Raw genomic sequence first — 14,786 nt, forward strand, 5'->3', positions numbered from 1 at the left:
CAGCTGGAAATGGGGCGCTGCAGGGCTGGGAACCGACCCTGAGCTCGTCTTGCGTGGGGAGAGCCGAGTTCAGAGGGCGCGGGAGGCGGAGACGTGAAGTCAGGGCTGAGTGGGCGGAAAAGAGCCTGGGCTGAGGTGAGGCCCAGAAGCGGGTATTGACAGATGGAGCTGGCATCCGAGGAACACACTTGGGACGGAACACATTTTCGTAATGTCAGGCTGCTGCAACTTGTCCAATTCCTCTTGGTTTGTCTTTCGGAGGCAGCCCTGAGTCCCTCACTGCCTCACCACATTGCATTGCTTGATTACCTCAGGTCCCGTTGGTGCTCCGATTTCCTCTTTGTCCAGCCCTGGGACTCCTTCCCTGTGGCTGCTACTCTTAATGAGAAACGATGTGACACAAGTAAAGGTGCCTGGCCACTTGGTCTACCATGCAATGTCTCTATTAAGACTCTCAGCTCCTTTTGTTTAAAAAAAAACCTTGAGTCTTGGTACAATGTGTTTGACTTCTTGAGGGCAAAGAAGGTGGGAGAAGGGGAAGGAAACTTCTAATCTTTGCTGCAACTCCAATAATGAAATGACTCTTGGTTTTTCCTTTATTTTAACAGACATGGCCACCAGTCACCCAGCAGGACACGTGCAACTGCCCCGAGCTGATGCCATACGTTCACGTCTCATTGATACTTTCTCTCTCATCGAGCATCTGCAAGGCTTGAGCCAAGCTGTGCCACGACACACTATCCGAGAGATACTTGGTCAGCATTCTGTTTCTTAACTAGCATAAATTTAAAACTCCCCTTCACACCCTCAAAAGAGTAGGAAACAAAGACAATTTTAAGGATGAAAAATTCAGGGACGATTGGTTTGGTTGCTAGTTTGTAAATGATACCAAACTTGATAAATTAAGGGCTTTATAAGTAAAGCTCTTTGAACCCAGGAGATAGGACCCATGTTGCTCACTTTTAGGCCTAGGATAACTATTAGCTCTGGCTGATTTGGAAGTTTCTACCAAAGACCCTGAAAACTTTGAGGGTTGAATCTGTGCCTTTTCTCTTGGGCATTGACAGTGTTGGTCATAAGCAATGTATTAGCTCTTACTTCAAACTAATGTCAGTTGCTGTAAGAACAGCAAGGCAATCCCCTGCATTACAGGACCCGTTATGTAACCAGTATTCCTGCCCCGGTCCTACCTGCTCTCCATATCACCCAGAGACTTCTCTTTATGTTTATCCACTGTGCCCTTTATTTTCTGGTATAGATCCTTCCGGTCAGAAGAAGCTTATGTTGGGAGATCAACACCAGCTTGTGCGCTTCTCCATAAAGCCTCGACATGTAGAACGTATTACACGTGGCCGGAGACTGATGAGCAGGCTTCATGTGCGCTACAGTCAGAGGCCACCTCTTTCCTTGTGGGCTGGATGGGTCCTTGAGTGTATCCTTTCATGCCCCTCACTTTTATCCCATGCCTTTACTGTCTCTCTTGCCTCATCATCTGCCCGATGACTGACTTTCCCTTTTCCAAACTCCATTTTCTTCTCATCCTCACTGGTTCTATTCTTACCCTTATTATTTCACCTGTATAAAAAAGAATTCCACTCTGGATGTTTCCTTAAGAGAAAACAGGCCCTCTCTTCACAAACTTCATCATCTTTCTCATCTTTTTGAATACAATCGTACTGATGGTTGAAATAGGTGAGAACTGACATTAAATGAAAGAGGAAGTGGCTATGAGTCATTTTTCCTATAAATTGATCATTTTTCATTTCTCAATGTTACTTGAATTGTGATAAGGACACCTATATTGAGTCTCCTGGAGTATGATTTGTGCAACTGTTAAGACCTGGAAACATTTGGAGGGCTTTCAAAGAGTATGGTAGATACAAAGCAAGCTAGACACTGAAGAATATAATAGAGTTACACGAAACCGAAGATGGGAAGACCAGTTATATTTCTTGTGTCAGTTTAGTTTAATATTTGTTTGAATTAGCCTTTTGTATTAGAGGTATTGGTTGGTGCCTGTCAGTAACTGATATCACATTTACATTTTTTACAAGTATGTCAAATATTAAGTACAAATAAGAAAGCTCACAAAGTGTGTAAAGTTAGACACAACTAAAATATTGGATGAGCCGAAAAATGACTTAAGAGTAATTGACTCTAAAATCAGTCCTAAATTATATGAAATGTATTAGAAGTAAAAGAACATCTGGAAAATCAGCTCATTTGATTATCACCTCAAACATATTGCTCAGAAATGAAAAGGACAGTACTTACTTCCTTTTCTCATCCTCACTGTTTTGAGGAACTTTCCCATTTAAAAATCCTTTAATGTAGGGGCACCTGGGTGGCTCAGTCGGTTGAGCATCCGACTTCAGCTCAGGTCATGATCTTGAGGTTAGTGAGTTTGAGCCCTACATCAGGCTCTATGCTGACAGCTCAGAGCCTGGAGCCTGCTTCTGATTCTGTCTCCTCTCTGTGCTCCTCTGCTGCTCATACTTTGTGTCTCTTGCTCTCTCTCAAAAAAAAAAAAAATAGATATTTAAAAAAAATTTTTAAGTATTTTAATGCAATCAGGTCAAAGATATTTAAATATACAATACTTGATGTCATTGATCCACTACAGTATACTATATACTTTGAAGTATTTTATTTTCTCCCCATTGTGGTAAGGATTTTGAACTAAGTCACCCACATTTCCAATTTCTTTTACGATAACTGGCATGTATTTGCCTTGAGGGGTTAGGGATATAGTCTTAAGCCTTGGAATAAAGTAAACAGCAATAAATGTACGGGATTTCCTAGATCTAATAGACAAATCAAAATAGACTACCCCTCTAGTTGGTAAAACAACCGGATATGAAACATGATCACTGTGCCATAGGATAGGTAGGTTGCCTGAGTGGGAATTACCTGACAAGTTCAGGAAAATTGTATTAAGTACGTTCTCATGGTAGAAAAGCAGGAGGGATTTTGCAAAGGGAAAGAATTTGTGACTAACAGATTTCTTTGAACAGGCTAATTCATATGATAAACGTTAAGACTGTTTAGGCTTTAAAAAATTTTTTTCCAGATCACAGAGAATGTTGTTACAGATGGGGGAAAAAATCATAATTAACAAGCAGTTCTCTAGATGAAAGCTCCCCAATCTTTTTTGTCTTGTGATTTTGTCTCCCAGTTAGCTCTAAACTTGAAAATCTCCCTAGGACTTTTAATCATTCCATTATTTGTATGTGATGTAAAATTTTTTTTAATATTTATTTCTTATTTTTGAAATCATGAGCGAGGGAGGGGCAGAGAGAGAGGGAGACACAGAATCTGAAACAGGCTCCAAGCTGTCAGCACAGAGCCTGACCCAGGGCTCAAACTCAAGAACCGTGAGCAAACTCACAAACCGTGAGATGACCTGAGCTGAAGTCAGACGCCTAACTGACTGAGCCACCCAGGCGCCCCTCAGCTTGCTTCTTTTTATCACATGCAAATTGGGGCACCTGGGTGGCTCAGTCGGTTGGTTAAGCATCTCACTTCATCTCAGGTCATTGTCTCATGGTTCATGAGTTTGAGCCCCGTGTTTGGCTCTGTGCTGACTGCTTGGGGCCTGGAGCCTGTTTTGGATTCTGTGTCTGCCACTCTCCAGCTCATGTGCGTAAGCTCTCAAAAGTAAAAACTTAAAAAAAAAAAGGAAGTTGAAGTAAAAATAATGCTTTAGACTAGCATATTATTCAATATTGTATTTTAATGTATATTATATAATGTAAAAAATTATGTTAGCTTATTTTCATTTTTGCCATTTTATAAGTGATTCGTGCTGTTTTTAAGGTAAATGTATGATTTCTTCATAAATGAATTTTTAAAGGCCATTATATATTGTTTGGTCCTGAATCAAATATGTTTATTTTACGTTTTATGATTTTAAAAGTAATTTTTTCTTCCTTTTTAAAAATTGAGATATACTTGATGTATTTCATTATATTAATTGCATAATAATAATTATGTATTGTATGTTAAGTACATGTTAAGGTGTAGGTGTAAATTTAATTACAAATTAGGGTGTAAAAATTAGAAAAAAATCTACTTTCACAGTGATATTGGTAATTCTACTTTTCATTTTAAACATCAATTTGGTTTATTTTTTTAATTTTCACATTTTGTTTCCAAATGATGAGAGGGAGAAAAGTAAGAAGATTTGACTCATTTGCAATCCGTTTTCTGAAAATAACACATTGCAAGTGTGAATAGTCTATTTCTAACAAAAAAAAATTTGTGTATAATGTCATTATAATGTTTTACATTGAGTTTGAAGTTCTAGAGATATCTTGTACTATATATAAGAATAATTCTGCAAGTTTATCTCAACATGATCTTCATCAGTTTCTATAAACTGCATTCATCTGATCAAAAACTTTATATAGCATTAGTGTTCCTTGCTTCATTGTGGATATAATGAGCCAAATCTTCTTTCTTTCCTGCCCCCATCATTTTTTAAAGAAAATATATAAGGGGCCCCTGGGTGTCTCAGTTGGTTAAGCATCTGACTCGTGGTTTCAGGTCAGGTCATGATCTCATGTGTTCATGAGCTCGAGCCCCTCATTGGGCTCTTTGCTGACAGTGTGGAGCCTGCTTGGAATTTTCTCTCTCTTCCTCTTTCTCTGCTCCTCCCCAACTTGTGCTCTCTCTCTCTCTCTCTCTCTCTCTCTCCCCTTCTCAAAATAAGTAAACATTTTTAAAAAATTTTTAATAAAACACATGATTTGTCCACAAATGAATTCATTTAGTTATTTTTAAAAATTTTTAATGTTTGTATTTATTTTTGAAAGCAAGAGAGTGAGCAGGGGTGAGGTCGAGAGAGGGGGACAGGGTGTCTGAAGCAGACTCTGTGCTGATAGCAGAGAGCCTGATGGGGGGCTAAAAGTCCCAAACCATGAGATCATGACCTGAGCCAAAGTTGAAGTTGGATGCTTAACTGACTAAGCCATATCAGTTATTTTGGCATAGGAATGAAATATATTTTATGTATTATATGTTTTTAAATTTAATATTATGGATATAACCAGACAAAAAAACAGTAGCAATTTCAAATTGTTTAAGTGTCAAAATCTACACAGCAGTTTATGTTCTTCTAATCTCCATTAACAGCCATGATATCAGTCATAGTGCATTTGGAGGCTCTTAGATTGTTCCATTTCAAAAGGAAATGTATCAAATTATTATTTAGCTTTTTTTTAAGTTTATTATTTTGAGAGGGAGAGAGCATGTGCACGCAAGTGGGGGACGGGCAGAGAGAGAAAGTGAGAGAGAGACTCCCAAGCAGTCTCCCCACTGTCATTGCAGAGCCCAATGTAGGGCTCGAACTCATGAACCATGAGATCATGACCTAGGCCAAAATCAGAGTCAGACACTTAACCAACTGAGCCACCCATGCGCCTCCCAAATTATTATTTAGCTTTTAAGCCTATTTTTATTTCATTGTGTTTTTTTTTTCTACAGCATGGTATACATCTATTAAATACATAAAAAAAATAAAGAGGCTGAAAGATAAAAGTGATGTTGAAGTATAGCAATTAGCAAACAGGATTCTAGAGAGAAAGTATAGGATTTAATTTGCTTTGCTGAACAAAATCAGTTTTAGAGAAACATGGGAAAGTTTTAAAAGCTAACAAATATAGAACCAAAAATTTTCTTATTATAAAGTATTTTTTATTTTTTTTTTAACGTTTTTATTTATTTTTGGGACAGAGAGAGACAGAGCATGAACGGGGTAGGGGCACAGAGAGAGGGAGACACAGAATCGGAAACAGGATCCAGGCTCCGAGCCATCAGCCCAGAGCCTGACACGGGGCTCGAACTCACGGACTGCGAGATCGTGACCTGGCTGAAGTCGGACGCTCAACCGACTGCGCCACCCAGGCGCCCCTATAAAGTATTTTTTAATGTTTATCTATTTTGAGAGAGAGAGTGAGTGAGTGAGTGAGTGGGGGAAAGGCAGAGAGAGAGAGAATCCCAAGCAGCCTCTGAGCTGCCAGCACAGAGCCCAATGTGGGACTTGATCTCACGAACTTCGAGATCATGACCTGAGCAGAAACCAAGAGTCAGACACTTAACCAACTGAGACACCCAGGTGCCCCTCAAAAATTTTTTTTTTATTATAACTCAGTATGTCCTATGGATCTGGCTTCTTGTTTCTACTTCCCTTACCAAGCACTTTACATATCATGGCCCTACATTTTCATTCTATTCTCAAGACCCATTGCTTCTTTGTGAAGTTTGGGACCGGGGTACCAGTACAGCAGACAGTGTTGGTGGTAGTGAAAAAAGTAATCCCTTGGTGTCTCTGTGACCCCAGAGTGGGAAGGTAGTGACTTGCAGCTGTTAGACATATCAATACCAGCAGGAGATGAGTTGTAGCTATTTTTCACGGTCAATTCTGACCTCCCCTATATTTCACAGGTTGAAAAAATACTGGTGTTAAGAAGAGAAACAAAGTGGCTCAGTTGGTTTAGTGTCCAACTTTTGATTTTGGCTCACGTCATGATCCCAGAGTCATGGGACTGAGCCCTGTGTCAGCCTCTGCACTGAGTGTGGAGGTGTGGAGCCTGCTTACGATTCTCTCTCTTACCCTGCCCTTCTCCCTCACCTGCACACTCTCTCTAAAAAAAAAAAAAGAAAAAAAAAGAAAAATGAAAAATAAAACAGCAGTGGGCACAACTGTAGTTTATAATAGTTTCTGATCTGATCATTCTATATTATTCAGCCTCCCAGTTCCTTAACCTTTATTTGTCTTTCACTCTACTCTCACAGAATTGCTTGAATCCTCAAATACCAAACTGTGGTCACTGAAGCTGAGTCTGGAGGTGGCAGCTTGGTTCATCTTGCTTATTTTCATCTTGGAGATCCTTCTTATGTGGATATCCAGCTTTTTCCTCTTCTGGAAGAATGCTTGGAATGTGTTTGACTTTGTTGTCACCATATTGGTAAGGATAGGTATCCTGAGGAATAGTGTGGTGGGTTGAGGAATAAGCCTAGGTCAATCAAAATGACAAGAAAAGTTAATTAGATCACAAGACGAATTTCATTATTTTGATTTTTTTTCTAAAACTAAAGTCAGTCATTGCAGGAGTTGTTGGTATTAGAAGCAAGACAGAATCAAACCACAACATTAACCCCAACAATAACATCTGCCTGTTACTAAGCACTTATCAAGTGCCAGGCACTGTTGTGTTTTACATGTATTTTCTCAGTTGAGTTCCACAGCAACCCAATGAGATAAACATTATATTAATCCCCTTTTTATGTTTGAGCAAATTGAAGTGCAGAGTTTAAGTAATTTAGTACAAGAAGGCTGAATAGGAAACAGTCCCCAGAAAATGCTATTCAAGGGATAATGCCCAAGGAAATATGAAGAAGATGAGATAAAGAAGGGGTAACTGTGCATGGGTGCTTTGGGGTATATTGTACTCATAATCTATGTATTTCCTACAGTCCCTGCTTCCTGAGGTTGTGGTGCTGGTAGGGGTAACAGGCCAGTCTGTGTGGCTCCAGTTGCTAAGGATATGCCGGGTGCTAAGATCTCTCAAACTCTTTGCACGATTCCGTCAAATTCGAGTCATTATTTTGGCCCTGGTGAGGGCCCTCAAGGTGATTTGAGTGTTGCAGCTAAATCAAGTGGGCAGGGTGGGTAAACATGGGAGTTTAACATAAAACAAGTCTGGGTGTGTCAGAGAAGGCAATGAAAGACCCTATGAAATACCATTGGATGAGAAAGGGCTGGGGAAAGCTGCTGTGGGCTAGAGATAACTGGGCTTGGGAGTGGAAGTGAGGGTTTTGGTGGGAGTTTGCCAGGGTGGGCTTGACTCTGCTGTAGGTAGAATCAGCCTAGTCTGGCTCAGTGCTGACTTGGGGTCATGGCCTCTAGAGTATGACCTTCCTCTTGATGTTGCTGCTCATCTTCTTCTACATTTTTGCTGTGACTGGTGTCTACTTCTTTGAGGACTACACCCGTTCAACTCGCCAGGACCTGGAGTACCACATGTTCTTCTCGTAGGCAGGACTGGGGGAATCCCGGGTGGGGGGAGAGAATTTGGGCAAGAAACTGGGAACCTAGTCCAAAGTAAGTAATACAAAAAATATAGTCTATTTTAAGAAACTGGAATAGATCATAGTAAGGAGAAGGAAAGAGACAGCAAAAGAATAGTGAGTGGTATTAGCTCTGATTTTGAGGATAGAGTGACTAGTTCCAGGTTTGCTCTGGGTTTTGAAATTTAAACATACCCTCATCAGCCATCTTTAAATAGCAGTATATTTTAGTGATTAAGCTCTGGTTTCTATGCCTCAGTTACCTCTTCTGAAAAATGAGAATAATTGTAGCACTACCTTATAGCATAAGACTGAGGGATAAAAGTAATGCATCTTTGCACTTAGAATGGATTTTAACACAATAAGTGATCAACACCTGTTACTATGACTCTCAAACACGTCACTGGTTTTACCCCAAAGTCTCAGTATGGGCATTACACATGCACACACCTATACACATTCAAAAGTAAAATCCTGACAAGATCTTTGTCTAGAGAACACCGACTGCTAGTAGAAAATCAACTGGATTTAGATGAGATAGTTATGTATTAACCGGAATCCAATCTTGCCAGCACCTCTTAGGTCTCAGGCTAATAGGTAGCTTTGTAAGAGTATTCAGTTAGGGAAGTCCTAAATATTCATCCTATTTAGGCCCTGATATTTTCAATAAGTTGTATTATGGAGAACTAGGAAGGAAAGAAGGAAAATTTATATACCTTCCTGAGACCTTTTATGACATATTCATTATTATTAATTATTTGGGATCACGTGTTTATGTCACATATCTGTCCGTTTACCTAAGAATCACTTCATACCAGAGAACTAAATAGGAATGATGTTTGCCAAATTTTGAAGTGATCTTTTAGGTGAAGGCCATAGAACAGTGAAAAACGATGTTACAAAAGAGATATGTAGTTGGTGATTTATTCAATTTTTTAAAATTCAGCCAGTACCTATTTATTGAGCACCTACTATGTTGTAGGCACTAATGGAATAGTGAGAGATATTCTTGGATTATTTATGATAAAGGAAAACCTAATAAAACAACCCTGACTGAAGAATGATTTGCTAAAAAATTGATAGAAAAGAAGCTGAAGTCAGAGCAAACTACAGAGAAATGTTATGTTGCTTTAAGAGTAGGAAAGATACCATATCTGAGAGATTTAGATCTCTGTTCTGTCTGTACCCACAACTCCTTTTTCTTTAGGGACCTTCTGAATTCCCTGGTGACAGTATTCATCCTCTTCACCATGGACCATTGGTATGCATTGCTTCAGGATACCTGGAAGGTGCCTGAAGTCAGCCGTACCTTCAGCAGCATCTATGTCATCCTTTGGTTGTTACTTGGTTCCATTATCTTTCGAAATATCATAGTAGCCATGATGGGTAAGCACAAAAGAGGTGAAACTTGGTTGAGAGGGGTAGTTGGGAATAAATTAGGGTGAAAACTAGAATTAGTAAATTATGATAGAGAGAACCTGAGGTAGCAGGAAGGCTTGGGGCCTGGAATGGATATTTCACTTGGTTTCTCCCCACCCAAGCCCTCTCCTCAGGTCTATTCACCACTGTCTCCCAACTCCTAATGGCCCTTTCGGGCAGTTACTAACTTCCAGAATATCAGGAATGAGCTGAACGAGGAGATGACACATTTGGAGGTTCAACATAAAGCTGACATATTCAAGCGGCAGATTATCCAGAGGTCTGCTTTCCCATTTTCAAACCCAAGTTTAGTTCTGAAGAGTATCCTGACCTCATTCCCTGTTTCTACTCCTTGGCTTTGACCCCATTTTTCCCTTTGTGACAGAAAATTTACCCCAGGGTTAGAATTCCTCGCCTCTAGAACATTGCCTGATTCTTTATTCACCATTGGGACTTCCCCATTCATTTTTACCTTTTTACTACAATCTGTTCTCCTCACTCAGTTTTCTTCACTTTATGATCTGAATTCTTTTCTTTTTTCCATACTATGCTCCTGCACCAGTATAATTCTCTTCACTGTTCTGTGTTTTTTGCTCTGCAGGAGACAAAACCTGTCCCCTGAGGCACTGAGGTCAAGCCTTAGCAAAATGGATGCCAGGTTAGGAGAGTTTGTGTGAACTGAGATGGACACACAAGCAGGGAGAGGGTAGAAAATCAAAGATAAAGATTGACTTTGAGAGATAATCCATTTATTCAATAACTACTTATTGTAGTGAGTTGAATGGTAGTCCCCAAAAAGAAATTCCCATGGCCTAACCCCCTGGAACCTGTGAACATGACTTTATTTGGAAAAAGGGTCTTTGCAGATGCAGTTAAGTTAAGGATCTTGAGATGTGATCATCCTGGATTATCCAGGTAGGCCCTAAATGCAGTGACAAGGGCCCTTATAAGAGACAGAAGAGAAGAGAAGGAGATGTGAAGATGGAGATGGAAATCAGAGTGATGCAACACAAGCCAAAGGAAGCCAGTGAATGCCAGGCAACTGCCAGAAGCTAGAGCAAGCAATGAGCCTTCTTCCCTAGAGCTTCCAGAGGGAGTATGGCCCTGCAGACACCTTAATTTCAGACTTCTGGCTTCCAGAATTGTGAGAGGATACATGTCTGTTATTTTAAGCTGCCAAGTTTATAGTAATTTGTTGCAGCAGCCATAGGAAACTTACACAAGTACCTTCTGTGAAACAGATCTTATTCTAGACTGAGTGTTCAGCAGTGGACAAGAGAGCAGAAGGAGAAATAAGAAACTCATTCGTCCATTCAAGACATAATTATTGATGTAAACATTTTTTTTATTAAGTAATCTCTGAATCCAACATGTGTCTTGAACTCACAACCCCGATATCAAGAGCCATGGGCTCTACTGACTGAGCCAGCCAGGTGCCCCAAGAAATAATTATTGAATATTTATTAGGTGTTTGGGATATATCAGTGAACAAAATAGACAATAATGCCTGTTCTCATGGAGCTTACATATGAGCAGGGGGAAAGATAATAAACAATGAATATATAAAATAAGTAGACTACTATATTAAAATATAAGCATTGTGAAAAAATAAAAATAAAATTAGAACAGGTTAAGGGAGATTGGAATATAGAGTGGAGGTTGCATATGGGTTATAATTTTAAACAAGGTAGTCATGATGGCCTCATTGCAAAAGTAATGACTGAACAAAGACTTGGAGACGAGGGGATTACTGTGTGGATATCTATGGAAAGAATGTTATAGGCAGAAAGAACAGCTAGTACAGAGGCCCTAAGCCAGAAGCATTCCCAGTGTGTTTGAGAAACAGCAAAGAAACCACTGTGACCAGGGGGGATATTGATAGATTATGAGGTCAGAGAGATCACGGAGACCTGATCCTGTAGGGCTGTGAGGGCCATTGCAGGGACTTAGGCTTTGACTCTAAGTGAAATGGGGAGCAGAGCCATGACATGAAATGACATTTAAGAAGGATCATTCTGGTTGCTGTGTTGATGATGTGCTATAGGAGAACAAGGGAAGGAGCAGTGACAAGTTAGAAGGCTGTGAAGCTATCCAGGCAAGAGGTGATGATGGCTCAGACCAGAGTGCTACCAATGAGAAAAGATATATTTTTAAGGTAGAATCAACAGGATTTCTTGATGGATTGGATGGGGTATAAGAGAAGTGTTAAGAAAGACTCCAAAGTTTTGGCCAGAGCAGCCAGAAGGATGGATTAGCTGAGATGAGGAAGGCTGTGAGTGGAAGAGGTGTGATGGGCAAAGAGTTCAGTTTGGGTTGAACTTGAGATGTCTGTTAGACTTGCAAGTGATTATATGTGAGTAAAAGTTGTACATACAAGTCTGGATCAAAGAGTGAAGTCTGGACTAGAGGTTTAAATTCACATTTAGAAGACATTTAAACTCAGGAGAAGAGAGCACTAAAGGAGTGACTGTAGATGAGGAAGATAAAAAGGCCAAGAGCTGAGACCTCTCAAGAGATAGAATTGAGGGGGCAAAGCTATAGTTGTGGTGTAACAGGCATAGAACTATAGAGTGAGGAGCTAAAATGTGGCAAAATAAGGTGGGATGTGAAATGTAGAAACCTGAGTAAAATGGAGCACAGAAGCTATGTGGTGAGGGGCAGTAATAGGGATATACCACATGGAATAATTGAAGTTGGAAGTGCTTACAAGCTCAAATTTTGGGAGCAATTTGGCCTTCATTGCCTTAAATCCCACCTTTAGGGGATGGCAAGGTCCAAGGCCAGAATAATGATTCAACTTGCTGTATCTCATAAAGGTATTTAAAGCAATAAAATTTCTCCTTTCACTTATAGAGATGCCAGTCAACAAAGGGAATCTTTGGAGTTATCAACAGCTTTTGAAGAAGAGTCTAAACACAGTGCTGATGAAGAGGGTTCAAGGGCATCTGTATCGAAAACAAAAGAGTCCTTGTCAAAAATGAAAAAGTCTGCCTCCTCTTCCTCCTCTTCCTCCTCCTCCTCCTCTTATTCTTCCTCCTCGTCTTCATCTTCCCTCAATTCCTCCTCTTCTTCTGACTCCAGATATTTAGACTCCATTGGTAAGCAGAGGGTTTCTTCCATTTGAATTCAGACTTCTCCAGAGACATGCCATTCTTAATAGGACCTCTCCCACTGTATCTACTTCCCAGTTTTCTCCACCAGTCTGACTTTGTGGTCTTAATTGCTTGCTTTGTGCTTTCTTTCATTTCCCCTGTATTTCTGCTTCACTTTGGATAAGTGTGACTGTGGCTGTCTTTGCTTATTGTAAAAGTGGTCTCTTAGGGATGTACTCTTTTCCCTCTTTGCTTCCTGTTTACTCTTTCATCCCTGCGTTTTCCCCCACACCATAGGATCTTTTAGCTCTTACCCAACTTCCACAGACCTATATTTGTTTTTAAGAACCATTCCTCCCTCCAGGTCAGTTGGACTGGGAGACTCATGTGCACCAGAATCTGCCTGGGTTAATGGAAATGGATCAGGATGATCGTGTTGTTTGGCCTAGAGATTCACTCTTCCGATATTTTGAGTTGCTAGAAAAGCTTCAGTACAACCTAGAGGAGCGTAAACGGTTGCAGGAGTTTGCAGGTATGGATTTAGGGCAGTCATGGGGACCAGGGGTTAAGTACATTGGAGTAGCATATATAACTGGGGAGAAGGAGGAGGGTGTGCACTATTTTGGCATTTCAGCCTCTGAATTTCCACCTCAGACTTAAAAAGGCAAATCCTTGGTTTGGAGTGTCACATCCTTATGTCCTTATTTCTTAGAATCCAGAGAGAATCTGAGAGCTCTGCTTCACCAGTAGGGAAAATCTAAATCCTATAAGGTCTGACAGCTTGTTTCCCAAGAGGAACATGTCTAAATGCAGTTGTTGGGTATTAGGATAAGGTGGGCTCTTGCTCGATTTGTTCAGTCCACTCCTTTTTGCAAGCATTTCTTCTCTTTGAAGGGCATGTTGCAGACCTAAGCAGTAGGGCCTCAGGCTCAAGTTGGATAGCTGTGGGGATTAGAGAGCAGAAAGCTCACAAGTACCCCACTCTCCCCAACCCCCAAAAGAGGTTTATGAATTACAGGCTTTTCCTTTCAGCTTGTTCTAGTGTCAGCCCAGGCAGAGAGAAGTATGTATGTTATTTAAACAGCAGAATTAATTTAAGCAGAAAATTGCTTGCTCAAAATTATTTTCCCTAAATTTCTCCCTTGCAATTTTACCACATAGAGATGAATTTTGAGTTAATAAATTCTCCTTCTAAAAATACAAAACTGGAAGAGTTAGGGGCCATTTTTTACCATTTGATATGGATTAGTGGTGTCTTCCTTATACCATTGAGTTGAAATCAACTCAATGTGAAAATAACAATGAGGGAAGAGGAATGGGTTTGTGGTGGGTACACAAGGGCAATAAGAGGAATTTATTACATTGGAACATGGAATTTAGAGCAGGATGTCAAAGACAGGCTTTGCCTAGTTCAAAATGTTGCCTAAGGTTAATTCTGCTCTTTCGAGTTGTCCTCAGCCCTGCCTTCCCACTTGTTCTCTTGTTCTCTGGGAAAAGGAGAAGAAGGAGCAAGGTAGCTTCTTTAATCTGGGTTAATTCATTATGGCAAAGAGTACAGACTCATAGGGCTTACTATAAGTAAAGATTAGTGAAGATTTGTGTGGGAAAAGCAGGGTCTTCAAACATTTGCATGTCCTGAATATTTTTAACTTTTCAGTCTCACAGTCTCTTTCTTTACAGTGCAGGCACTGATGAACTTTGAAGACAAATAAAGCTGACAATGGATGGCTTCGATTTCTTTGGCAAAAGTTAATGAAAGAAATAGTTGGGAATGGAGAATTCTGAGTACAAATGTCTAATAAATACTGTTGATAACTGCTTAGTGGTCTGTCTCTGAGACATTGGGGATACTGAAAGGTATAAAGGTAGGTGGGGCCCATGGTCCTTGGCTTTTTACTCGTTCCATAGCTCCCTGAATCTCATGTTTTTCCTTTTCTTTTTAAAATTAAATTTAAAAAATTATAAATGATTATTTTGAGAGCAAGAGAGAGAGAGAGAGAGAGAGAGAGAGAGAGAGAGAGAGAGAAAATACACATGCACATGGGTGCATGTGTGAGCAGGAGAGGGGCAGAGAGAGAATCCCAAGCAGGCTCCACCCTGTCAGCACAGAGTCCCACATGGGGCTTGATGTCATGAACTGGGAGATCATGACCTGAGCCAAAATCAACAGTTGGACACTTAACCAACTGAGCCACCAGGCACCTC

The 14,786-nt window shown here is 40.2% G+C and overlaps 1 protein-coding gene across 3 annotated transcripts; it reads left to right on the plus strand.

Moving 5' to 3' along the window:
- Positions 1–22: 22 nt before the first annotated feature.
- Positions 23–14,399, plus strand: CATSPER2 (cation channel sperm associated 2). Of its 3 annotated transcripts, none has more exons than XM_043555555.1 (13): positions 23–135; positions 609–755; positions 1,259–1,432; positions 1,624–1,692; positions 6,796–6,968; positions 7,477–7,632; positions 7,910–8,034; positions 9,278–9,456; positions 9,670–9,769; positions 10,091–10,147; positions 12,343–12,587; positions 12,946–13,113; positions 14,262–14,399. In XM_043555555.1, the coding sequence occupies exons 2-13, from the start codon at positions 611–613 to the stop codon at positions 14,291–14,293; spliced, it is 1,623 nt and encodes a 540-aa protein (XP_043411490.1). In that variant the 5' UTR covers positions 23–135; positions 609–610; the 3' UTR covers positions 14,294–14,399. The 3 variants fall into 3 exon arrangements, with proteins under 3 accessions (XP_043411490.1, XP_043411488.1, XP_043411489.1); XM_043555553.1 differs by lacking the exon at positions 23–135 and adding an exon at positions 142–409; XM_043555554.1 differs by lacking the exons at positions 23–135; positions 1,259–1,432; positions 1,624–1,692 and adding an exon at positions 142–409.
- The last annotated feature ends 387 nt before the right edge of the window (positions 14,400–14,786 follow it).

The sequence above is a fragment of the Prionailurus bengalensis genome, chromosome B3 (assembly GCF_016509475.1).
Source record: "Prionailurus bengalensis isolate Pbe53 chromosome B3, Fcat_Pben_1.1_paternal_pri, whole genome shotgun sequence".
Classification (NCBI taxonomy): Eukaryota; Metazoa; Chordata; class Mammalia; order Carnivora; family Felidae; genus Prionailurus; species Prionailurus bengalensis.